The 26,922-nt window shown below is 38.6% G+C and overlaps 1 protein-coding gene across 1 annotated transcript in view; it reads left to right on the top strand.

Moving 5' to 3' along the window:
• The window catches only part of LOC126342088 (F-box only protein 9), an 82,580-nt gene that overhangs the window by 17,952 nt on the left and 37,706 nt on the right, over window positions 1–26,922 (top strand). The window contains exon 3 of the mRNA XM_050001825.1: window positions 5,229–5,432. Within this exon, the coding sequence (XP_049857782.1) occupies window positions 5,229–5,432 (204 nt within the window). The remainder of the gene's footprint in view (window positions 1–5,228; window positions 5,433–26,922) is intronic.

Genomic DNA, 26,922 nt, shown 5'->3' with positions numbered 1-26,922 from the left:
TGTTGTTTCTCCCTTAGTTTCTGCCACCTTGTTGGGTCACTCCTAATCATCCAGCTAATAATTGCTTTTGAGACTGACATTGTCAGTTGAGAGGGGGACAGCAATCTTATACCATATTTTATGAACTATATGAGTCACTACAGATTTAAAGATGCACCTTAATTTTTAAGGATTTTTTTTTAAAAGACTACATTTTTACAATTTTTGTTATTAGACTGTAAAGGCATACTAAAAAAATAATGTTAGTGTACAAAACTGAACTGACCTTTAAAATTGCCGAAAATCATCTGAACTTTCTCCTCCTCCTCCTCCTCCTCCTCCTCCTCCTCCTCCTCCTCCTCCTCTTCGTCATCATTGTTGTCCTCTTCACGTAGATGATGGTCTTCACTGCCATAGACAGCATTACTTATGTCACACTTCTTGGATGATTCAATAATAATGTCTTCTCTCACTCTAGATCACAACTGTTTTATCCACAGGCACACTTGTTTGATTACCGAATTTCATCCATCATCCATTTCTTCCATTCCTCTCTCATATACATTTTAAATGGTTTATTTATCACAACATAAAGAGGTTGCAATTTGTGAAGTAAGTCCTCCCAGAATAACACCAATCTCTGTATTTTCCTGTATCAATTTCTTTTTCACAGAATTTTTCAAATGACTACTAAACTGATGTAGTACAAGAACAGAACTCTTCTTCAGCAAAGCACCTTTCCTTCTCTCCCACACTCTGTTAATCCATAATTTCATTACAGCCTTGTCCATCCAACCCTTGTCATATATGTGAACACAACCACATGGTGGTATTTCAGAAGGGTTTGGTATTGTTTTGCACTTGAAAATGACCATTGGATTAAGTTTAGTACCACCAGCATAACTTGAAAGGACAACAGTGTAGTGCATTTTTTATATCCACTTGTTTTTATAGTTACAATTGTAGCGCCTTCCATGGCAACAGTTCTTTTACTTGGAAGATCAAATGTTAGGAGTTTCATCCATATTCACTATTTGGCATAGTTCCACACTGGCTTTCATTCAATGTCGAATAATAAAGTGATAAGTGATGAAAAGATAGTATTTTCTCTTCTTACTCTTGTGATATTTTCTGAGATATTTTGGTTTTGGTTCACATGCTGTGTCAACGATACTTCATAAACCTGTACCACCAACCAATTCCACAATTAAAATCCGTTGAGTTCCACTGTAGTGCTAGCTTACGAGCTTATATTTGAATCATTTTTGTGTTAATTCCAATGCCGTTTTGGTAGTTTCCTAAGATCCATTTCTGTACATCTTCGTCCAGTTTTGGCCATTCTGCATTCAGTCCTATATTTGCACATTTAATCTTCCTCATTTTTTCAGTTCTCCTCTCCTATCCTGTCAATTGTGAATACTTTTTCTGTTGGTGGAGGGCCAAAATTCCACTAACCTGCTCTGTTTCTACATTCTCCTGCATAAGGTATTACTCTCAATTTATAGCTCACATCATATGAAAAACTTCTATTTCTTCCATTATGAAACTAACTTCAGACAAAAATATTTTGCTGTTACTGATAACACAAATCACTTTCAATTCAAGTTCGTTGGCATTATAGACTGCAGTGATGCATCAGAGGCTGGGCAGTGTTCTGGGTTTGTGATGGCAGGTTAGAAGGGAGACAGTTTTAGCAAGCTTGTGAATCCCTATAACTCATGTTTGTTGAATAGGTGCACTCCTGCTACCAGTTGAATCAAATGTTGCCAGATAGAGAGAGGTTTCCCACGGCATTGAATATACGGCCATTTTTAATGGCCCATTGCAGGAATTTAAATCAAGCTCTGGACATCTTCATATTAATTTTGAGTATAAGACACACTTGAATTTTGGAGGCAGTTTTTCGAAGAAAAAAGTGCGTATTACAGTCCATAAAATACAGTAATGTATATAATAAAAGTTTTAATGGAATTGATCTAGGGGGGATGAAACTGCACCACATTTGTTCTTACAGTGTGAAAACTGGTGGCCAAAAGGTACATATTATTTGGGTCATTAATTAATAAATTGTGACTAACAGGCATCTAGTAAAGGGACTCCTACTACCCTTTAAGGGTACTAGTTGGCTTTTCTAGAATGACAGGGAGAGATACTGCACAATAAACTTAGTTTTGGTGTGGGGAACAGGGGGCTTGGAACACTGTTGTTTTGTCGTCTTATTGAAATAAAATCATATCATATATCAAATGGCTTTATCACAATAATGCCATTTGTGAAAAGTGCAACACCGAGAAGGAATTACCTGAAGAGCGCCACACTTGGTGAAAGTGGTGACGGGTGTGCAAGCAATAAGTGATACGTTTTGCAGCCAGGTGGGGTACACGTAGGCTGAGCAGAGCCCTCTCGTGTCGGTCCAACAGGGTTGGTGTTGCGCCTAGTGCATTCGGTGCAGATCTGTCACACAAGGTGGAAACTATACAGTAAGTGCCAGTATGCCTCGTGGACGTCAAAGGGAGACATACCGGCATGTGAGCGAGTTTGAACAGGGCAGAATGATCGGTCTTCGGGAAACGGGGTTGTCATATCATGACATTTTGGCTCGCACAGGGCATACTGCTACGACAGTGTTGCGTGTATGGAAGCAGTGTATAGAGGAAGGTCGTATGCAGCGACTAGTGGGAACTGGACCACGGAACATGACCACAGTACGGGATGAACGTCATCTTGTCTGTATGGCCATTACGGACCGTACAGCGTTATCTACAGTGTTTGCACGTCACTGGAGCACTGCAACAGTTGTGAACTTGCCTGCATCGACTGTTTGTCAGTGTCTGCTGCAAGTTGGACCGGTTGCACGCATGCTATTACGTCGGCTTCCATTGACCAGAAACCACAAGCTCCTCTGACTGCAACAGGCACGTGCACACCATCATTGGAGTGCTGAGTGGCAACATGTAATCTTTTCAGATGAGTCCCTCTTCAACATGTCCTACAGTGATGACCACATATGTGTCCAGCTTTACCGTGTTAGTGCAACCTGGAGGGCTGCATTGTTGAGTGGCATAGTAGACAAACATCAGGTGAGATGGTTTGGGGCACATTTGGTTACAACAACCGATTTCACCTCGTACATGTTGCGGGCACATTGAGCAGCAGCCGGTACCTAACGGAGGTTGTGGAGCCTGAAGTACTCCCCCTGCTTGACAGGCCATATTTCAACAGAAGAATGCTTGGCCACATATTGCGAGGAATGTACAGGCCTTCTTCGAAGAGCGATGGGTACCATTGCTTCCCTGGCCTGCACATTCGCAAAACATGTCACCCATCGAACATGTCTAGGATATGGTTGGTCGGCACCTGGTGCGTCACGGTCCTCCAGTAACTGGTGTCACAGATTTGTGGGCTTGGATACTAATTGCATGGAGGGAAATCTCTCAGGAGCATATTCAAAACCTTATTGATTCAATGCCACGGCGTATAACAGCTCTAATTGCAGTGCATGATGGCCACATGATGTACTGAACAGTAGGGCTCAAAGGATATGTACCGATTTGAAAAGGTAATCATTTGTCACTTGTCATGTAGCTAACCAGGAGTATTACATTAATTGAGTTTGTGCGTTTCCTTCTTGGTGTTGCAATTTTCACAAACAGTATTGTACAACAAGATGATAAGATGTTTCAGTCATTTAGTAAGCATCTTTAGATCTACAGATGGTTGCTAATCAACTGAAACAGTTAATTAGCCAGTTGTTGTTCCATTATGTTGCAGTCAAGACTTTAAATACATAGTAGATGACATATCTTTTGTGTTGACAATACAGGTTTCATAAACATCACCTCCCTGTTGGCTAAGCAGGTCAAGTTTCCTTGGAGAGTACCATAAATTCAGTGTAGCACACCATCAACAGGCCGTAACAGCAAGACAAAAATGTATTTGTACCTCATGATTTCTTGTTAGTTCTGCAGAAGAGCTATGTTACTGAATTTGTTTCATCAAGATCTGATATTGTGACAATAAAGAATAGCACAGCACACTGTCATTCAAAAAAACAAAGTTGATATCTGTATCTTGGTTACTAAATGACTAGCAGGAAATTGCTGAAGCACTCAATATTTGGAAAGTGATGTTGAAGATAAGTCATTATTTGTTTTCTTCAGGTGGGAACAGAGTGAAAAAGGTACAAACTTGGAAGGGGTGAGAAGTGAAATATATTAGTGCAACTCTCTGGTTGCTAAGAGCTGGAGCATCAGTGCTACCCTTTTGTAAGCAGATGTTTCTAGAGGTAGTTAGTGTCCTATTTTGCAATTTTCCCATCAATTGCAATACACAGATAGTAAAAACATAGTTTTTAAATAATCTTTTTCTGATTCTGTTTTTAATTAAAATCTTCTTCTTATTCGGCGGATGTTAGCAGATGTTTCTCTTTGTATAAAATCCTTTTACCATTGCAATAATTGCTACTAACTTGCCCCATTCTTGCTTCATCTGTCTTTATTTATTATACTCCTTAGACAGCAAAATTAGTCCAGATCTCCACGCATCTCTATTTTGAACATTTAAGATGTGCAGCATGTCCATTTACTGTGTCATTGCTTTCATTTTATTTTTAATTATGTGCCTTAGGCTTCTGCCAGCAAATGTTCCATTTCATTAAGTGCCAGACTAAATTCCTGTTTACTTTCGACAACCACTGCTATCATACTGCCACCAATGCCATTCACTCATTATTACTGTTGATGACCACTGCTGTCATCAGTGAACAATATTGTGCTGATTTTCAGCATATAACAAGCAACTCTCACATTGAGATGATTGTTTACTTGCCTCTGATTCTCTTCAGTGCACAAATAAAATAGCAGTGGTGACATTGAGCAATCCTGCCTTTCACCTTACGTGATATTTGCTCTCTTGTTCCATTCTGTCACTGCTGACTAATTCAATTGTTGTTAATATCTCCCTGTTTAAGAATGGAAAACGTGTTATTCCACTCCATATTATCGAGCCTTTTTCAAATCTGAGAATGCAGTATGTTTTTCATCAGTTTCCTTAAAGCTGTGCTCTTACCCACAGTACTAAAATTGTTCCTCAAGTGCTCCTGCTTCTAAAACCACATCGATCTTCTTTTAATCCGCTTTCAATTTTATTTTCCATTCTTCTTCTATTAAAGTTCTTTTGTGTATGTAGAATAATATCTAATACTGTATTATTTACAGTGCTGTTTTCTAAAGTTGCCTTATTCTTTACAGAGAATGGAAGAGCTCTTGGCAAGCTTCCGTGAGCAGTGGCAGCGGGAAATTGAAAAGTCTCCTCAGAGAGTCGTGGGACAAATCAGGCAGCAGCAACAGCCACAGTTAAGAGTATCTGACATACAGCAGACACCATCTTCGTTACAGCAGCAAACACCAGGACTGGAGTCTGAGATAGATGATCCTGGGAGTGTTGAGAATAAGGTGTGTTCACCCTGTTCAGTACCTCTCACTTTCTCTCCTCCTTTACACACCCTTCACCTGTGGCTGGCTGGTTTAGTAACTGAATTCCTGCCCAATAAACCTGTGCCTGCAGTCAGCTTAAGCAAACTAAGAAAGTAAAGTGGAGAAGAAATAAGAAACGGTAACAGCATTGCCTTGTACAGACTTGATGAGAAGAGGCCTTACAGACTGCCCCCCTTCGATTTACTGTGCTTGTAGGATTTGAAGGTCAGCCCCCACACACAAATTTCCCAAAGCATTATGAGACACCACCCAAAAATATTAAAAAAGAATGTCTGAAGATATCTTAATGCTGTTTACTATAAAATAATGAGACATTGAAAGCATTTAAACACACACACCTGTAATTGAGTGCATACCATTTTAGATGCTTGATCACAAAGTTGCTGGTTCGTTTCTCCCTAGTAGCAACTTTTTAAAAATATCACTTGAATTCTAAATTTATTATTGAATTGAAATATTAATTAAGAAGTATTGAATCATAGTTTTTTAAACAAAAAATAAAATTTTAATTTTTAATTAATAGTCAAGTTAAAATATGAGCATTCTAATAAATTTCATTATGGTGTAAAATGCAGAATGTCCGATTGTCAAATAAAACTATTACATGTATCAATAACACTCTGTAGTTTCCAGAAATAAAACAAATTATTTTGTTTTCTATTTGATGATCCACATTTTTGTACAAACATTTTAATTTTATTCAAGTACTCTCATTTTCATGTGATAAACAGTTAAAAGGAGTTATATTTATTAAAATTATGATTCAACATTTGCTAATTAAAATTTCTATTTGATAACAAATGTATAAATCAAAGAAAAGTGCAGGAAAAATGTTGCTACTAATGAGATTTAAATCTGTGACTTCAATTCTAGAAGGCTGCCTGCATCTTTGTTAAAAGATTAAGCTTACACATTACGGATATTTTAGAAACAGTGACTGTTGATTGAATCTAAATACAGAAAACTGGAACCAGTGACTTTTTTGAGCATTTATTTATTATTCCATGAACCAGTTTTCGAACTTTTTCAAGTTCATATTCGGTTGGTTTCCTGGAGGTTACATCACTTTTTCTAGCATAATGTTGAGTGCTGGCTAATGAAAAAAGCCGCCGATACTGTTACGAGCCAGCACCCAGTATTATGCTAGAAATAGTAATGTAACCTCCAGAAAACCATCTGAAGATGAACCTGAAAATGTTCAAAAACTGATTCATAGAATAATAAATTAATATTTAAAAAAGTGACTGGTTGCAGTTTTATGTATTTACATTCTTTGTTAAAATGTTGGAAATTCTTTTTACATAACAACGCTCAGGAAACTTGAAAATAGATTTCTATATTGTTTATGAGAGCATTGTACTCCCTTAGGAAATTGATGTTTGGGCACTGACCTTCAAATTCAGTGAGTATGAAAAAAAATCAGAGAAGCTCCCTGTGAGATGCCCTTGTTCCTTGTTTGGTGTTACAGAATTTCGTACTGGCTGTGTTTGCACTGATCCTTCAGTACCAGGTAGCACACATATCTGTAAATCAGTATACTAGTAGACATAGTATCTGTCATGCCATCAATATACTTTAAATGGATTGGTTTTTGCTATCAAGAAGGCAGAGTTTTCCTTGGTCAAATTATAATTTCTCTCCTAACATGTCTTATTAACTCTGATTGGATCCTTACAGCCAAAAGAAGCACAAACAAATTTGGAGAAATTTGTAGCTAAACACAAATCTTGTTAAACCTGAACTCAAAGCTGCAGTACCCTTTTCAAAACTCACTATCTAACCAGTTGTTTGGGATTTTACTCTAAGCAAAAGAAATATAAGCTGGGCCAAAGTGACTGAGAACATCTTAAAATCCTGGTGACTTTTTTGTTTTAGGTGTCATCTTTCCCAACACTGAAACTCTGATCATATCATTCCCTTTGAGATTTCATATGTTGGTGATAAGATAGTAGCATAGAATGGTCTTCCTGTTTAAAAAATCAATTTAATTGTGCAATTTAGGGAGTTTGACTGTATGTTGATTAGTTGGAGACAGGGCTAGAATCTTCTGGACCATCATCTGCTTGAACGTAGCTATAAATAATTATAGTTTTTTTCCACATATCTTCTTACAGATGCACAAACTATAATTACAATTCATCTGTCAGTCTTACTTGACTCCTTTTTTTTTTCTTTTTTTATGAGTATTACGGAAGTTTCAATTCTTTGTGCAAGTTCTGAAACACAATTATGAGCCAAGATAGCTTTCTGTTGTCCTTAAATACTTGGCTCATCACTCTTGTACTCACATCATATTTGTGTTAGTTGCCCTCATATAATTTCGATATAGGATATTAATTGCTGTACAAAAGATAAAATCTCTGAGCCCTCATGATACTGTTCTGCTACCATTATCATTATACCTGTATTAACAAGCAAGCAGGAGATATTAAAAAAAATTGTGAAATTCTAAAAGTTACAGTAGAAATATGACTTCCAAGCTCCATATGCAATGAAATTAATGCAAAATATTAAACCAGTGACGATAAATACAACATATTCCATATCTAAGCAGAAAGATACAATTCACAGCTGACTTAGCCCCTCTTTTAACTATAATCTATCATGTTGTTGTTGTTGTCTTCAGTCCTGAGACTGGTTTGATGCAGCTCTCCATGCTACTCTATCCTGTGCAAGCTGCTTCATCTCCCAGTACCTACTGCAACCTACATCCTTCTGAATCTGCTTAGTGTACTCATCTCTCGGTCTCCCTCTACGATTTTTACCCTCCACGCTGCCCTCCAATGCTAAATTTGTGATCCCTTGATGCCTCAAAACATGTCCTACCAACCGATCCCTTCTTCTAGTCAAGTTGTGCCACAAACTTCTCTTCTCCCCAATCCTATTCAATACCTCCTCATTAGTTACGTGATCTATCCACCTTACCTTCAGTATTCTTCTGTAGCACCACATTTCGAAAGCTTCTATTCTCTTCTTGTCCAAACTAGTTATCATCCATGTTTCACTTCCATACATGGCTACACTCCAAACAAATACTTTCAGAAACGACTTCCTGATACATAAATCTATATTCGATGTTAACAAATTTCTCTTCTTCAGAAAAGCTTTCCTTGCCATTGCCAGTCTACATTTTATATCCTCCCTACTTCGACCATCATCAGTTATTTTACTTCCTAAATAGCAAAACTCCTTTACTACTTTAAGTGTCTCATTTCCTAATCTAATTCCCTCAGCATCACCCGATTTAATTTGACTACATTCCATTATCCTCGTTTTGCTTTTGTTAATGTTCATCTTATATCCTCCTTTCAAGACACTGTCCATTCCGTTCAACTGCTCTTCCAAGTCCTTTGCCGTCTCTGACAGAATTACAATGTCATCGGCGAACCTTAAAGTTTTTACTTCGTCTCCATGAATTTTAATACCTACTCCAAATTTTTCTTTTGTTTCCTTTACTGCTTGCTCAATATACAGATTGAATAACATCGGGGAGAGGCTACAACCCTGTCTCACTCCTTTCCCAACCACTGCTTCCCTTTCATGCCCCTCGACTCTTATTACTGCCATCTGGTTTCTGTACAAATTATAAATAGCCTTTCGCTCCCTGTATTTTACCCCTGCCACCTTTAGAATTTGAAAAAGAGTATTCCAGTCAACATTGTCAAAAGCTTTCTCTAAGTCTACAAATGCTACAAACGTAGGTTTGCCTTTTCTTAATCTTTCTTCTAAGATAAGTCGTAAGGTCAGTATTGCCTCACGTGTTCCAACATTTCGACGGAATCCAAACTGATCCTCCCCGAGGTCTGCATCTACCAGTTTTTCCATTCGTCTGTAAAGAATTCGCGTTAGTATTTTGCAGCCGTGGCTTATTAAACTGATAGTTCGGTAATTTTCACATCTGTCAGCACCTGCTTTCTTTGGGATTGGAATTATTATATTCTTCTTGAAGTCTGAGGGTATTTCGCCTGTCTCATACATCTTGCTCACCAGCTGGTAGAGTTTTGTCATGACTGGCTCTCCCAAGGCCGTCAGTAGTTCTAATGGAATGTTGTCTACTCCGGGGGCCTTGTTTCGACTCAGGTCTTTCAGTGCTCTGTCAAACTCTTCACGCAGTATCGTATCTCCCATTTCGTCTTCATCTACATCCTCTTCTATTTCCATAATATTGTCCTCAAGTACATCGCCCTTGTATAAACCTTCTATATACTCCTTCCACCTTTCTGCCTTCCCTTCTTTGCTTAGAACTGGGCTGCCATCTGAGCTCTTGATATTCATACACGTGGTTCTCTTCTCTCCAAAGGTCTCTTTAATTTTCCTGTAGGCCGTATCTATCTTACCCCTAGTGAGATAAGCTTCTACATCCTTACATTTGTCCTCTAGCCATCCCTGTTTAGCCATTTTGCACTTCCTGTCGATCTCATTTTTGAGACGTTTGTATTCCTTTTTGCCTGCTTCATTTACTGCATTTTTATATTTTCTCCTTTCATCAATTAAATTCAATATTTCTTCTGTTACCCAAGGATTTCTAGCAGCCCTCGTCTTTGTACCTACTTTATCCTCTGCTGCCTTCACTACTACATCCCTCAGTGCTACCCATTCTTCTTCTACTGTATTTCTTTCCCCTATTCCTGTCAATTGTTCCCTTATGCTCTCTTTGAAACTCTGTACAACCTCTGGTTCTTTCAGTTTATCCAGGTCCCATCTCCTTAATTTCCCACATTTTTGCAGTTTCTTCAGTTTTAATCTACAGGTCATAACCAATAGATTGTGGTCAGAGTCCACATCTGCCCCTGGAAATGTCTTACAACTTAAAACCTGGTTCCTAAATCTCTGTCTTACCATTATATAATCTATCTGATACCTTTTAGTATCTCCAGGGTTCTTCCACGTATACAACCTTCTTTCATGATTCTTAAACCAAGTGTTAGCTATGATTAAGTTGTGCTCTGTGCAAAATTCTATTAGGCGGCTTCCTCTTTCATTTCTTAGCCCCAATCCATATTCACCTACTATGTTTCCTTCTCTCCCTTTTCCTACACTCGAATTCCAGTCACCCATTACTATTAAATTTTCGTCTCCCTTCACTATCTGAATAATTTCTTTTATTTCCTCGTACATTTCTTCAATTTCTTCATCATCTGCAGAGCTAGTTGGCATATAAACTTGTACTACTGTAGTAGGTGTGGGCTTCGTATCTATCTTGGCCACAATAATGCGTTCACTATGCTGTTTGTAGTAGCTTACCCGCATTCCTATTTTCCTATTCATTATTAGACCTACTCCTGCATTACCCCTATTTGATTTTGTGTTTATAACCCTGTAGTCACCTGACCAGAAGTCTTGTTCCTCCTGCCACCGAACTTCACTAATTCCCACTATATCTAACTTTAACCTATCCATTTCCCTTTTTAAATTTTCTAACCTACCTGCCCGATTAAGGGATCTGACATTCCACGCTCCGATCCGTAGAACGCCAGTTTTCTTTCTCCTGATAACGACATCCTCCTGAGTAGTCCCCGCCCGGAGATCCGAATGGGGGACTATTTTACCTCCGGAATATTTTACCCAAGAGGATGCCATCATCATTTAATCATACAGTAAAGCTGCATGTCCTCGGGAAAAATTACGGCTGTAGTTTCCCCTTGCTTTCAGCCGTTCGCAGTACCAGCACAGCAAGGCCGTTTTGGTTAATGTTGCAGGGCCAGATCAGTCAATCATCCAGACTGTTGCCCCTGCAACTACTGAAAAGGCTGCTGCCCCTCTTCAGGAACCACACGTTTGTCTGGCCTCTCAACAGATACCCCTCCGTTGTGGTTGCACCTACGGTACGGCCATCTGTATCGCTGAGGCACGCAAGCCTCCCCACCAACGGCAAGGTCCATGGTTCAGATTCCTCAAATAAAAAACTGTGCGCAGTAGTTGGAAGCACAGGTCACATTTGTCTGCAAGAAGGGGAGCAGAAGTGATCCACAAACCTACCTTCCAGTATCCTTGACATCAATTTATTGTAGAATCTTAGAACATATTCTGAGCTCAGGCATAATGAGGTATCTCGAACAGAACAACCTTGTCCTTGCCAGTCACCATGGATTTTGAAAACATAGATCATGTGAAACCCAACTCAAATTTTTCTCACATGGAATTCTGAAAGCCATAGATCAAGGCAGTCAGGTAGTTACAGTATTTCTCAATTTCTGAAAAGCATTTGACTAAGCACCACACCAACATTTTGTATCAAAAGTATGATAATATTGGGATATCCATACGAAGTATGTGACTGGAATGAGGATTTCGTGGTAGGGAGGACAGAGCCTGTTATCTCGGATGGAGACACATCGACAGATGTAGAAGTAATTTTGGGTGTACCACAGGGAAGATATTGGGTCCCTTACTGTTCATGTTGTTTGTTAATGATCTTGTGGACAATATTAATAGTAACCTCAGATGCAGTTATCTAAAATGAAAAACCCAACTCGCATTTTTCTCACATTACATTCTGAAAGACATAGATCAAGGCAGTCAGGTAGCTATTGTGAATTGTGATTTATTAGTCTCATAACATACACTTACAAATCACATGATTATGGTACAGGAGACACGTCAAAAATCACAAACTAGAATCTAATATTAAGTTTTAAAACTATATTTAGTCTATGTAGCAGTATCTATATTTTCTTATTTTCCAGCATAGATAAATACCTTTCTTGATAATGGACATCCCCCCCCCCCCCCCCCCCCACAATATAATGCTAATTTGCAGTTGGATTCTGCTCAAACTATCAGTTCATCTTCCAGGAACTCTTCTAATGAGTAAAAACATTTGTGTATAAGAATTTCTACATCTACATCCATACTCCGCAAGCCACCTGACGGTGTGTGGCGGAGGGTACCCTGAGTACCTCTATCGGGAAGATATTGGGTCCCTTACTGTTCATGTTGTTTGTTAATGATCTTGTGGACAATATTAATAGTAACCTCAGATGCAGTTATCTAAAATGAAAAACCCAACTCTTCTTTTTTAGTATCCCTAGTTCCAGGTTTAGAATGTTTTTGCCTTTCCCTAAGTTTGTTGTAGACTTTCATGCCCATATATTGTGGGGTCTGAGCATATAATTTCAATCTATGGACAGGAAGCATAAAATTATCTTTATTCCTTGCACCGTATGGATGATCAAATTGGTTTTTAATGAACAATTCCGGTTTGTTGTGTAAAAATATCATTAGCTAGTATATGGATAGGGAGGGGACAATCAAAATTGTTAGTTTCTGTAATAATGGACGACATGATTCTCTTTGTTGTGCAGTGCACATATTTCTGATAATTTTCATCTGGAGCTTCAGTACACGAGATATATTATTGGAGCTCCCCCAGAAAATAATGCCATATCTTATCACTGATTCAAAGTAACTTAGATAAGCTACTTTGCGAGTGGACGTGTTAGTAGCACTTGATAATATATGCATGGCATATGCAAAGCTACCCAGTTTGCTGCACAGGTACTCAATATGTGTGTTCCAGTTTAAATTCTTATTGAGGTGTAGACCTAGAAATTTGGCAGAATGCATTTCTGTTAATTCTTCACTTTTATGATTTATACTAATTTCCTGGTCTTTTGAGGTTTGGTTCTGAATTGAATCAAGTTTGTTTTTGATATGTTAAGCTTCAGACCATTTAACTGGAACCATGTCTCTAGCTTGTCTAATGTACCAGTGACTCTATCAGGAATCATTTCTGTTTCTTCACTTTCTATCAAGACAGACGTGTCATCAGCAAACATAACGGATGGTGAATTTATGTTTAATGGTAAGTCGTTGACATACAATAGAAAGAGAATTGGACTGAGGATCAAACCTTGCGGGACACCCTGTGCTATTGTTTACCAGTCTGAATGGTAGTTTACACCATTTGAAGAGATGGCAGCTGACTGGAGAAACATTCAAAATAGAATGTCCAAAGATATCCTGCATCCCCACCCTCTCCTCAATCTCCCTCTTTCTCTGTTGTATCCCCCTTCCCCTACTGTGTACAAAGGTGAATTATCCTTCCACGCACCTCTACTTAAGACTCGAAAACATTTTATACTGTTCTACATTGTAGAAAGCCTTCCCCGTTCTATAAATGCAGAGTACGTTTCCTTATTTTTCCTAGATCTGCCCACTATTATTAATCATTATCATCATAATATCATCGTTAGCACAACAGGTCTCTGTGAGCCTTGGCCTTCTGTAGAAGATTATTCCATTCTTCCCTGCTTAGCGTCAAACTCCTCCAGCTCTGAATTCCAATTTTTCTTATGTCCTATCTGATACCTTCCTCCCACCTTAGCTTTGATCGTACAACTCTCCTGATTATTTCAGCCACTGCACTGAATACCTTCTTAATCATCCTGTTGTTAACTCTCAGTATGTGCCCTGGCCATTTCAGCCTTTTAATCTTGATGTACACACATCAAAAAAAGTTTTGCGTCTCCCCGTTTTCCAGAATCCTGAAGATAGACGTTGACTGTGGGTCGTGTATCATAGACACAGTCCCTTTGTTCAGAGATGTCACTAGACCCACCCATAGATGTAAACAACCATGCATGAGCAGTGCCTATTAGGCGAAGGGGGTCTGACAGCTGATCATTTCCAGTCATTCCACCAGGAAGGAGGTACACAGTTAGTGTTGTCTGTAGTTCCACCATGCCTTGACGGTCAATACCACGGTTTGATTGCGTCCACATTGTTACTTTGTGCCAGGAAAGGCTCTCAACAAGGGAAGTGTCCAGGCACCTTGGAGTGGACCAAAGTGATGTTGTTCGGACATGGTGGAGATGCAGAGAGAGACAGGAACTAAGGGCTACTGCTGCAGTGGATGACCACTACCTATGGATTTTGGCTCAAAGGAACCCTGACGGCAACACCACCATGTTGAATAAAGCTTTTTGTGCAGCCACAGGATGATGTGTTATGACTCAAACTGTGCACAATAGGGTGCATGATGTGCAACTTCACTCCTGACATCCATGGTGGGGTCCATCTTTGCAACCATGAGACCATGCAGCACGGTACAGATGGGTCCAAAAACATGCCAAATGGAACACTCGGGATTGGCATCACATTCTCTTCACCGATGACTGTTCCATATGTCTTCAACCTGACAGTTGTCAGCGACATGTTTGGAGGCAACCCAGTCAGGCTGAACGCCTCAGACACACTGTCCAGCGATTGCAGTAAGGTGGGGGTTCCCCGCTATTTTGGGGTGGCATTATGTGGGGCTGACGTATGCCACTGGTGATCATGGAAGGTGCCGTAATGGCTGTACGATACGTGGATGCCATCCTCCGACCAATAGTGCAACCGTATTGGCAGCATATTGGTGGGGCATTCATCTTCGTGGGTGACAATTTGCGTCCCTATTGTGCACATCTTGTGAATGACTTCCTTCAGGATAACTACACCACTCGACTAGAATGGCCAGCATGGTCTCCAGACATGAGCCCTATCAAACACACCAGGATAGACTGAAAACGGCTGTTTATGGACGACGTGACCCACCAACCATCTGAGAAATCTATGCCGAATCTCAATCTAGACCAACAGTGCCTTGATGAACTTGTGGATAGTATGCGCCGACGAATATAGGCATGCATCAATGCAAGAGGACTTGCTACTGGGTATTAGAGGTACCAGTGTGTACAGCAGTCTGTACCACCACCTCTGAAGGTTTTGCTGTATGGTTGCACAACGTGCAATGTGTGGTTTTCATGAGAAATAAAAAGGGCGGAAATGATGTTTATGTTGATCTCTATTCCAATTTTCTGTACAGGTCCCAGAACTCTTGGAACCAAAGTGATGCAAAACTTTTTTTGATGTGTGATGTGTGTAGATGACAAGTGTGGTTCATTACACAAATTATATAATTTATAGTTGGATCTTCTCCTCCAGGTATCAAGTTCTTCTACTGACCCAATAATTTGTCTCAAGATCTTTCTTTCAAATATTCCCAGTTGCTTCTCATCAAATTTTTTTAATGTCAATTTTTCAGCACTTTTTGTTAGCATATGGAAGAAATCTGGAGACACCGGAAGTTTCAGATTGATTATGTAATAGTTAGACAGAGATCTAGGAACCAGATTTTAAATTTGAAAACATTTTCAGGGGCAGATGTGGACTCTGACCACATTTTTTTGGTTATGAACTGTAGATTAAAATGGAAGAAATTGGAAAAATGTAGGAAAATAAGAAGGTGGGACCTTGGATCAGTTGAAAGAACCAGAGGTTGGTGAGAGCTTCCCAGGAAGCACCAGTCAATTGTTGACTAGAACAGGGGAAAGGAATGCAGTAGGTGATAAACATGTAGCTTGAAGAGATGAAATAGTAAAGGCAGTAGAGGATCAAATAGGTAAAAAGAAAAGGCCTAGTAGCAGTTCTTTAGTAACACAAGATATATTGAATTTAATTGATGAAAATATAAAATTTAAAAATGCAGCAAATGATCAAATGAAGCATGTGAAAGGGAATACAAACACACAGAAAATGAGAGTGCAGGAAATGGAAAGTAGCTAAGCTGGAATGGCTAGAGAACAATTTAAGAATTTAGAAGCATATTTTGCTAGGAAAAGGATAGATACTGCCTACAGGAAAATTAAAGAGGCCTTTGGGGAAAAGAGAAGCTGCTGTATGAACGTCAAGAGCTCAGATGGTAAACAAGTTCGAAGCAAAGAAGGGAAAGGTGGAAGGAGTATAAGGGAAATGAACTTGAAAGCAATATTACAGAAAGGGAAGTGGACATACATGAAGATGAGAGGGGAGATATGGTCCTGTGAGAAGAATTCGAAAAAGCTGTGAAAGACCTAAGTCTAAACAAGGCCCTGGGAGTAGAAGACATTCTGTCAGAACTACTGATAGCCTTGGGAGAGCTAGCCATGACAAAACTCTCCCATCTGATGTACAAGATGTATGAGACAGGTGAAATACCTTCAGGCTTTAAGAAGAATGTGGTAATTTCAATTCCAAAGAAAGCAGTTGCTGACTGTTGTGATAATTACCATGGTAGTAGTGAAAATTACTGAACTATTAGTTTAATAAGTCATAGTTGCACTATTCTAACACAGTTCTTTACGGAAGAATGGAAAAACTGGTAGGAGCAGACCTCGGGGATGATCAGTTTGAATTCTGGAGAAATATAGAACCACTTAAGGCAATACTGACCCTATGACTTATGTTAGAAGATAGGTTACGGAAAGCAAACCGATGTTTATAAAAGGTGTCCATCCGTCATTCGTCCCATCCCCCCCCCCCCCCCCCCTTCCCGGGACAGTCCCGATTTTTGTGTGTCTGTGCCGATATTTTTCAAAGGTAATTAGGGACACCTGTTTGTCCCAAAATTAACAATCATGACCCAATTTCTCCCGAATTAGACATTCATTTCACCTGTATCGGTATATTTTATTATTACTTTTAGTAATGGTGGGAAATTGTTTGACAAGAGGGTACGACAAATTGTTGAAACCGTTATCAAACTGTTTCTACTGTGCAAACACATGTTGGCCGCAGCTCGAACAGCTAATGGGCAGTCAGAGACCACGACAGCTGGGAAAAAGTCACACTTGAACACATTCGCGCGGTCGAAACAGTTCTAACCATAACTCGAACAGAAGAAGGAAGAAATATGCATATTTTCTGATAGCCATGGAAGATGGAGAGAAGGTTTTATGGCAAACATGCAGACATATGCTCTTGTTGACTTTGGAGTCGGCAACACAGTGTATGCTGGTCTCTAGAATACTACCATTTGTAATCTGTCATTTTGGATTATGCTCAAACATGATGGTTAGCACTGTTGCCTGCTGTTGAGCCAGTCATCGAAATGTTTAAACCACTAAAATCATACTTTCAATCTGAAAAAAACTGTCCATTGTTACTTCAAAACTTCTTTCAAAACCCTTTGTCTGAAGTATGGCTATACTTTGTTCACAGTCAGGCTTCATCATTTCATGAAGCAGTAAAAAAGTTGAAGGACAGACAGTCACTATATTTGAACTGCCTGATTGTATCAGTAAGTTGAAAACTACATTGCAGTCCATAATTGAAGACCAGTTCCTTCCCTCAAGAGTTGAAACAATTCTTGAAACAGAGGTAGGTCTGCTTCCAGCAGAGGTAAAGAGTTTTCATGGTGCTGTACTATTTTTTCTATGAAACTGCTGTATCCTTCTTAAAAAAACTGGACTGAAAAAAGTTTCCAGAACTTGGATTGCTACAATTGGGATACCTTGAATCAAATACCTGTATGGGATGACATTGAAAGAAATTCTTCTCTAGTTAGCGAAACAGTGCCATACGTTCAGTTTGCAGAAAATGTAATGTACGATGAGTATGTCAGTATCAAACAGTTTGTAACCACTGAGAAAATCATTGAATGGACTGCTAACAACACTGTTCCAGGTCAAAGATGGGTTGAGATGATTTCTCATTTCAGCCAGAATCATGTGCCATTCTCAAATGTACTCAAGCTAGTGGAGTTTTTTTTCTGCTTTCCTGGCACTAATGCTGCTACTGAAATGGTATTTTCTCACATGAACAATATATGGACAAGTTACAAAACACAGTTAGCTGTAGAAACCATGAAAGCAATGTTAGTAAATAGGATAAATTATGATGAAACTTGTGTTGAGTTTTTTCATATGTTGTTGAAAAATACAGACTTGATAAAGAAAATTCACAGCACTGATAAATACTGTTGCCCTGATCACACTCATTCATCTTAGAAGGTATTAATGAAATGTAAATGTGCTTTTCTTTGTAACAAATTTAATTGATATTTTGTATTCATCATCATTTAAGACTGATTATGCCTTTCAGCGTTCAGTCTGGACCATAGTCTCCCTTATTTGCTCTGATGGTTGCCAGCATCATATTTAAAGTACCAGGAAAGCAGGTTGCTAGCCTTACTTGCCCTGGGTCCCATTGGGTTTTACCCCTAACGGTTGAGGAGCTAACCAGTGGATTTGGTAGTCTTTGCCGTCTGAGCACAAAGGTGACCACGACTCGGAATATGTCCGAGATGCCCAGCCTTATTCCAAAGTAACTGGTATCATGACTGTCAGGACCATTTACTTGGCCATTCATACATTGCCCGTGGTTCATGAACTAGGACATGACAACAGGAACCCACACCATGAAATTTTTAGTGTGTCCTGGATTTGGGCCTAGGAAATATGTTAATGTCCCGATTTTGAGTATAGAAAATATGGTCACCTTAGTGTATAGTATTTGTAGACTTCAAGAAAGCTTTTGACAATGCTTACTGGAATTTTCTCTTTGAAATTCTGAAGGTAACAGGGGTAAAATCAAGGAGCAAAAGACTATCGGCAGCTTGTAAACAAAACCAGAGGGCGGTTACAAGAGTTGAGGGGCGTGAAAGGGGAGCAGTGGTTGAGAAGGGAGTGAGACAGGGTTGCAGCCTATCCCTGATGTTATTCAGTCTGTACATTGAAAAAACAGTAAGGGAAACCAAAGAAAAAATTGGAGTAGGAATTAAAGTTTAGGGACGAGAAATAAAAACAGTGAGGTGGCTTGCTGATAACTTTGTAATTCTGCCGGAGACAGCAAAGGACTTGGAAGAGCAGGTGAATAAAATGCACATTTTTTTTAAAGGAGGGTATAAGATGAACATCTACAAAAGCAAAACACGCATAATGGAGTGTAATCAAACTAAATCAGGTAATGCTAAGGGAATCAGATTAGGATATGAGATACTTAAAGAACTAGGTATGTTTTGCTATTTGGGCAGCAATATTACTGACTATGGCTGAAGTAGAGATGACACAAAATGTAGACTGGCAGTGGCAAGGAAAACATTTCTAAAGAAGAGAAATCTGTTAACATTGAATGTCGATTAAAGTGTTAGGAAGTCTTTTCTGAAAGTATTTGTCTGGGTTGTAGCCATGTGTGGAAGTGAAACAAGGTCTACAAGCAGTTTAGACAAAAAGAGACTAGAAACTTTTGAAATGTGGTGCTCAGAAGAATGCTGAAGATTAGGTGGGTTGATCACATAACTGATGAGGAAGTGCTGAATAGAATTGAGGAGACAAGAAATTTTTTTCAGAACTTTACTGGAAGAAGGCTTCAGTTGATAGGACACATTCTGACACATCAAGGGATCACTAATTTAGCCTTAGAGGGAAGTTTGGAGGGTGAAAATCATAGAGGGTGACAAAGAGATGAATACAGTTAACAAATTGAGAAGGAAATAGATTGCAGTAGTTATTCGGAGATTAAGAGGTTCTCATAGGATAGAGTAGCATGGAGAGGTGAATCAAACTGGTATTTGGACTAAGGATAACAACCTATTGGCACCAGCCTTACTAAAACTTTATACGTCATAACTTTAGTTTTTCTTGCAACTTAGATTTCAAATGTTTTCCAAGGCCATGGTAGCACTTGTTGGGGGACAGTATTCATTTCTGGATTTCAGAGCTGACATTATTCTTACAGTTTACTTCTAATCAAAGGTAAGTGAAATACACACATCAGACTCAAATGGACCAGTTGTGTGAATGGGGGTTCATTCAGCATATACTTAGTTTCACTTCATTTATTTGTAGGTTCATCTTTCTAGCAGCTCTTTCGAGATGTGTAAAGGCTTCTTTCACTGCTCTTGGTGTTCTTGCGATTGTAACAATATCATCTGCATGTGCCAACACTTGTATTGATGTCTGCAGCTCTTATCACTTTTTCCTAGGCTGTATTAAACCGAAGACAGGGTAATGCACCTCCCTGTCTTACTCCTTTTTTGTGATCACAGCTCTTGATAACATATTCTGTATGTTAATTTGAATAGGGTGTTTTCCATAGTAGCTTTCAATGTGGCAACAATTTATTAGGAACGTCTGACTCTTCCATTGCCATATGGAATTCCCTTCTGTCACTGTTGTCATAGGCTGATCTGAAATCTATAAAGAGGTGATGGGTATCAATCCCAAATTCTTTGCATTTTTCTAGTGTATGCCATATCATGAAGATCTGATCAACCCACATTGATAGTCACCAACAAAGTTTTCAACGTAGGGTGTAAGCCTATTGGAAAGGATGTTGAGGAATATTTTATGTACTGCAGGTGATAGGCAAATTTCCCTGTAGTTAGAGCTAGCTATAATCTTGCCTTTCTTACGTATTGGGCATGTGACACCTATATTCCAATCATTAGGTATACTTTCATCTATCCAAATCTTAATTGCAGGCATGTTGAAATGTTTGACAAATTCATTTCCAGCATTTGCAAAGAGTTCTTTGTGTTTTAGATTCATTCTTGGAGCCTTACTATTGTTCACCTTCTTGATAGCTGCTTCCTCTTCCTCAGCAGTTGGTACTTGTTCCTCTGTTTCTGAGTTCCTTGTATTTACAGAGGTTAAGATTCCTTGGTTCTCAGCTGTACCATCATTCAAAAGTCCATCAAAATATTGAACCCTCTGTATTTCAACATAAATTTGCCCTTGGCTGGATATCCTTTCAGTTGTTATTTAACTTCTGATAAAAAGCTCTAATTTCATTCCTTCTTTTCAGCTGTTCCATTTCTTCCAGCTCCTTCCTTTCATGCTTTCTCCTTTTCTTTTTGTGCTGCCTCTTTTCTTCCCTTCTTGCTGTTCTGTAATCTTCTACAGATCTTCTGATGCATTCTATTGCTGGCTTCATTTTTAATTGCTGTTACTAGTGCACAATCTTCATCAAACCAACCTTTTTGTGTTGCCTAGACCTTTGTCACAGATTTTGTAAGGGTGTCTATTAGGTTATTGCATAGTTCCTTGATACTCTTATTGTCGGGTAAGTGTGCCAAGTCTTCCTTGAGGTGGTCAGAGAATCTTTGAGTAGACTTGGGCTCATTAAGCTTATCAATAGAGTTTTTGTGCATGAGATCCAAATACCTTCCTTACATTAGATATGCGACTTGTGATTGTTACTATTATAAGGTAACAGTAATAATCAACGTTAGCACCCCTACGACTTCCAGCATATGGCATTTCTGTGATTTGTTAGAACATTTCCACCAGCAGGAAATGCACCCACAGAGCCACATACTACCCCTTTGTGCCCCCATTATTAATCACAGTATTAAAATTTTTTCTCAAATATGCTTACTTGTCCCAAAAACAACTAAACTGGCCCTCTTTTTATGTGCTTTAAATTGTTTCTTCCTTTCTTTGATAATGTACTCTTGTTGAATACTTTTGATAAAGTGATACTGTACTGATCATGAAATAATTTTACTACATTCTTGGTAAAGTAATAATTAAATTGTTTTCAAAATCTGGTAGTACTTTGCCACTTCCATGAATTTGATCCACAAACTTACCTGGTTTTTCCTTGGCTCGATTTTTCCTTGGTTTTTTGGGCTGATTTCTTGTAATGCCTTTTCAGATTTAAAAGTAAGTGTTCAGTCACTCCTATTATCATCATCTTACATCATGCCCTCATTTTCAGTCAGTCTAATTTCTTTTGGCCAGCTATTAACTAACTTCTCATTTTATTTTCTGCCTCCATTGGCCAGTTCTCTTTTTTATCTCTTATCTCTTTGTTCTGTACTCACGCAAATAAATATACAGTTCCAATTTTTGCATCTACATACATCTTTCCGCCAATCATTCTTTGTTAGCTTTTCTGTGTGTTCAGGTATGTTGCTTTCAACCTTTTTATACTTTTATCTTGTTTGTTTGTTTGAGTTTCTCATCAGTTACCTGTGACTGTTTCTTTTCTATCCTTTTCAGTCTTAGTACTTTCTCTAAATATAGTGTAATTGGACACACAAAAATCTAGTCACCAAGCTGCGCAGGAGAACACACATATAAAAGATATTACAGTTTGCCTGTGGCTCTTTCCTCTGGCAGAAGGGCTAAAGAGACGGAAGATGGGTGAAGGAAAAGGACTGGTGAGGCTTAGAAAAAGCAGAAGAATTTGGAAAAGTCATCCAGAACCCTGGGTCAGTGGTGACTGGCTGTATGGGATGAGAAGGGAAGACTGAAGTTGGAGACAATCTCTGCTCGATTTACGTCGTTTGATGTCATTAAACTGTTTTTTCCTCATCAGTTACTCTTGAACTTCCATCATTTCTGTGGCCACATATAGTTCCAATGCAATCTGAGTTTTTATTTTTTTCAACTTGGCTGAATTCAGATGTCATCTATTTTCTCTTATAATTTCTAGCATTTCAACAGGCCTGCCATTAGTACTAGCTTGCGATCATTCTCAGTGTTAGCATTTCAACAACTCTTGCATTCCTTAACTTTTAAAACTTTTATTATCACCAAGGAGTTCTTCCAACAAGCCTAGTATGATGTTTTCAAATGATTTGCCTTCATCTTTTTCTGTCTTGATAGATTTTCTCCCTGTCCACACCAACCTGTTTTTCTCCTTTACTTTCAAGCATTTCTCGATCTGGGCCTGCCACCTCCTTCATGGATGTCTAACTGAAATGGCATCATCATCTGCAAATACAAAAGCATTGTAGATCATCTTTTTTCCTATCCTTCACACTCTTCATTGTTACGTGTATCCATCCTCTCTTTATTGTAAACCACTCTGACCTTCCATCTCCTATTTCTATGTTGTTTTCTGTAGTTGCCCTCCTTCGATCTGCTGTCATCGACTTCTCTGATGTAAGACATTGATGTTGTTATCTACTGTACATGCCCAACATGTTGTATCTATACGTCAGATGGAGCAGCCACAAACATCTTCACTGTAATGGCGACTAATTTAGGGTTTTTATAGTAATAATTACTGTTGACTTTTTGCACAGTCGGTCACTGTTCATACGTTGCTGCATTACCAAAGACAAGATAGTTCATAACGTCTTTGGAGGTTAGTTGTTATTTCAACTTCCTGTTTCCAACTTTACCATTTGCCCGCACTGTTTCTGATTTTGTATTATTTCTCTCCAATTAGAAATGAAATGTTAAATAGCTTTTAAGTCACAATTTACACTTCATATTATTTCATAATCAAACCTTCTGTCATCCAGAGATACAGTTTGCCACTTGCCTTTGATTGTCATTACCTAATACACACGCTATTGTGAAAATCACTTTAACTTTTTAACATTGAATAATTATTAAATGATCATGACTGACTGAGTTTTGTATACAGAGAAAAGGAGGGTTGATCCTACAGTTACTCTCAGCAATTACGGCAGCTAAAATGTCCATGATTTTTATAGTTCATCTTTCAAAGATGATATTGCAAGGAGTATGGTCCATTACTATACTTAGATACAGTCATTCCAACTTATACGCTTTTACTTTCAGAAAGCTGTGTCCAATTCCATTCTTATATTCAATTTAACGTCCCTTTGTATAGTCTACACTTCCTATTATTGGTTATTTGGCAATTGATAAGAGTTTAATACTGAGCGCTGCTTTCTCTCATGCACACAATTCCTCAGATATTCTTAGTCTCTGACCTTGCTGCAAAATCTGTCCCGTATAAATTAACTAAAGTCACATTTCTTGCAGTTAAACAGAAATTCCCTGATGCATATAGCATACCACACGGCAATGCCAGCTGTATCGCCCGCTGCCGCTACGTAGACTTATCCAGAGTGCAGAAAAACAAGATGAGAACTAAAAATAGCCACGCATGGTTTATATAGTAGAATTTAGAAACAAAAGTAGCCGCATTGAACCCTCTTTGATTTTCCTGAGGTGCTACTTTGCTGTGGGTGTTATTCTGATGAGAGATTATATATTGATAATTTTAATTAAAATTTTTCAATGCTATTAATTATTTCTGGTATTATCAAAACCTCTCCCCTATATGAGAATAAGCCTGATAATATTGTTCTCAATTAAAAGAGGGGTTATGTCTCACAGTCATCATACAGAATCCAGATTTTTATAATTTAAGAGTTGGGGCAGTATGTTCTCCCTTGCAGTCCCTTATTTCATAGTTCACTGCACTGTCATCTACTCTCTGCAAATAAGAGTACCATTGTGTCTTATCCTTTGACATTATTTGTCTGAATGAAGAAAATATCAGTAGTTCCTCTGTTAGTCTTAAATTCATGCTATCTTCTTCAAATTGAAGTTGTAGGATAACATTCAACCTCTTTATTCTACTGTGATTGGAATACATTTTCCTACTTTCTTTTTTTAAATGTCTGTGTTATAATTCGCTTATTCCAGTCATTATTTTCTCTATACTGCTTCCAGGATTCAGAGCAACTGTTGTATTCTATTAAGTCTTATATGTGCAGGTAGCACTTCCTCTCTTTTCATTTGTTTCAGAACTTTTTCTGTTTCCATCCAGGTAGTTGGTAGTTGCTCTTCCACAAGTAGATCTGTAGGGATATGAAACCGATCGCATAGTTTCAGTTATAGGTAAAGCATATAGCAAACTATGGTTCATGGGTAGGTTATTATGAGAACACAGTTAGTCTACAAAGAAAATTACTTACAAAACAGTTGTGTGACCCATCCCAGAATATTGCTCAAGTATATGGGCATGACCAGCTTAAGTCCCAAGTGACACTAGCCACCATTTGGGATGTCAGACTGAAGGAGACACCCAAGTGTAAGATTTGTATACTCTGCAGATTGCAGTTAGTAGTGAAAACTGACACGGTTAAAATGTATGAGGGTAAAGGGGCAAAGGACGGGAGCCAAATGATGAGTTGTTTGTCTACATCTAAATCTCTATGTGGGCCCTAACCTCTCTGGTTTCATCTTCATGGGCTTTTTGCAAGATATATGTAGGAGGAATGAATATATTTGTTGTTTATTATAGGAATGTATGCTCTTGGAACTTTTAATAATAGACCACACTGTGATGCAGAACACCTGTCTTACGGTGTCTGCCACTGGAGTTTGTTTATTATTTTGTGATGCTTTAGTGCATACTAAACGAACCTGTAACAAAACTGTGTAACCGCCCTCCCTTACTGATGAGCAACATTTAAATATTGATTGAATGGGTCTTTTGTAAGCTACTGCCTTTGTTAATGGAGTACATTTCCTGAGGATGCTTCCAGTGAATCTCAGTCGGGCACCTACCTTAATCTTGATTAGTTTTTAGTGGTCGCTCCATTTCAGATTGCTCTATACGCATACTCCTGGATATTTTATGGACGTAATAGCTTCCATCATTCTTCCTTTATCCTGGCTTGTGACAGGTAAAACATGACCTCCGGGGGGGGGGGGGGGGGTGAGGTAATAAATAGTAATAGTAAGTAGTAGTGGTGGTAGTGGTAGTAGTAGCAGGAAAAAATTATGGTAGTTTAAAATCAAAGATGAGAACATTTGACATCAAAATTGAAAGACTATAATGGAAAAAAGATATTATTAATTACTGAAGAAAATGTGCTGCTAGAGAGTCATAAAAAAATTGGGACAGCAAAACATACTTACAGTGGAAGAAGATAACTATTTCTCAAGAAATTGATTAGTATAGAAAAGAAACGTGTGTGTCAAATATGTTCATCTCCATGGGATCCTGAATGTCCATGAAAGCTGGACACTGTTTATGGCAGAAAGTGCTGAGAAGTGATGATGATTTGGCTTAATGAAGGGTTTTGAAGGGGAAACAGTGAGCAAAGCAATTTCATAGTAACTATTCAAAGCAGGAAAAAAAGAATTTGATATTTATTCAGACACAGTAAGTTTTTAACAAATATGTGGAAAGGAGAAATGATTGGAAGGAAAAGCAAGTAGGAGCCAAGATATAACATAAATGATTATGTATTGGAGGTAACAAAATGTAAAAAATTATGAAGAAATACAGAAGACAAGGCCCCCACCCCCCATGATCCATGTACCTTGCCATTGATGAGACAGTTTGCATGTCTCAGCAATCCAGATAGCTGTACCATAGGTGCAACCCCAGCAGAGGTGTTTTTGTGGAGATGCCAGACAAACATGTGATTCTTGAACAGGGGCAAAACCTATTCAATAGTTATAGGGGCAACAGTCTAGGTGATTGACTGAAGCAAAATGGCCATGCTGTGCTGGTAATATGAACAGTTGAAAGTAAGAGGAAACTACAGCCATAATTTTTCCGAAGGGCTTGTAGTTCTACTGTTTGGTTAAATGATGATTGGATTCTCTTGGGTAAAATATTCTGGAGGTAAAATCGTCCCCATTTGGATAATTGGGTGGGGACTACTGAGGAGGATGTCATCATCAGAAACAAAATGGGTGTTCTACAGATCAGAGCATGGAATGTTAGATCCCTTAATTTGGTAGGTATCTTGGGAAATTTTAAAAGGAAAGTGGAATGGTTGAAGTGAGATATAATTGGAATTAGTCAGTTTCTTTGGGAGGAGGAACAAGACTTGTAGTAAGGTGAATATGTGGCTATAAATACAAAGTCAAATTGGGGTAATGCAGTAGTGTGTTTAATAATGAATAAGGAGTTAGGAATGTGAGTAAGCTACTATGAACAATATTGTGAATGCAGTATCGTAGCCAGGTAGATACTG

This window comes from Schistocerca gregaria, chromosome 1 (genome assembly GCF_023897955.1).
Source record: "Schistocerca gregaria isolate iqSchGreg1 chromosome 1, iqSchGreg1.2, whole genome shotgun sequence".
Taxonomy (NCBI): domain Eukaryota; kingdom Metazoa; phylum Arthropoda; class Insecta; order Orthoptera; family Acrididae; genus Schistocerca; species Schistocerca gregaria.
Note: the sequence above shows the minus strand (reverse complement) of the source record. Positions and strands in the feature narration are given on the sequence as shown.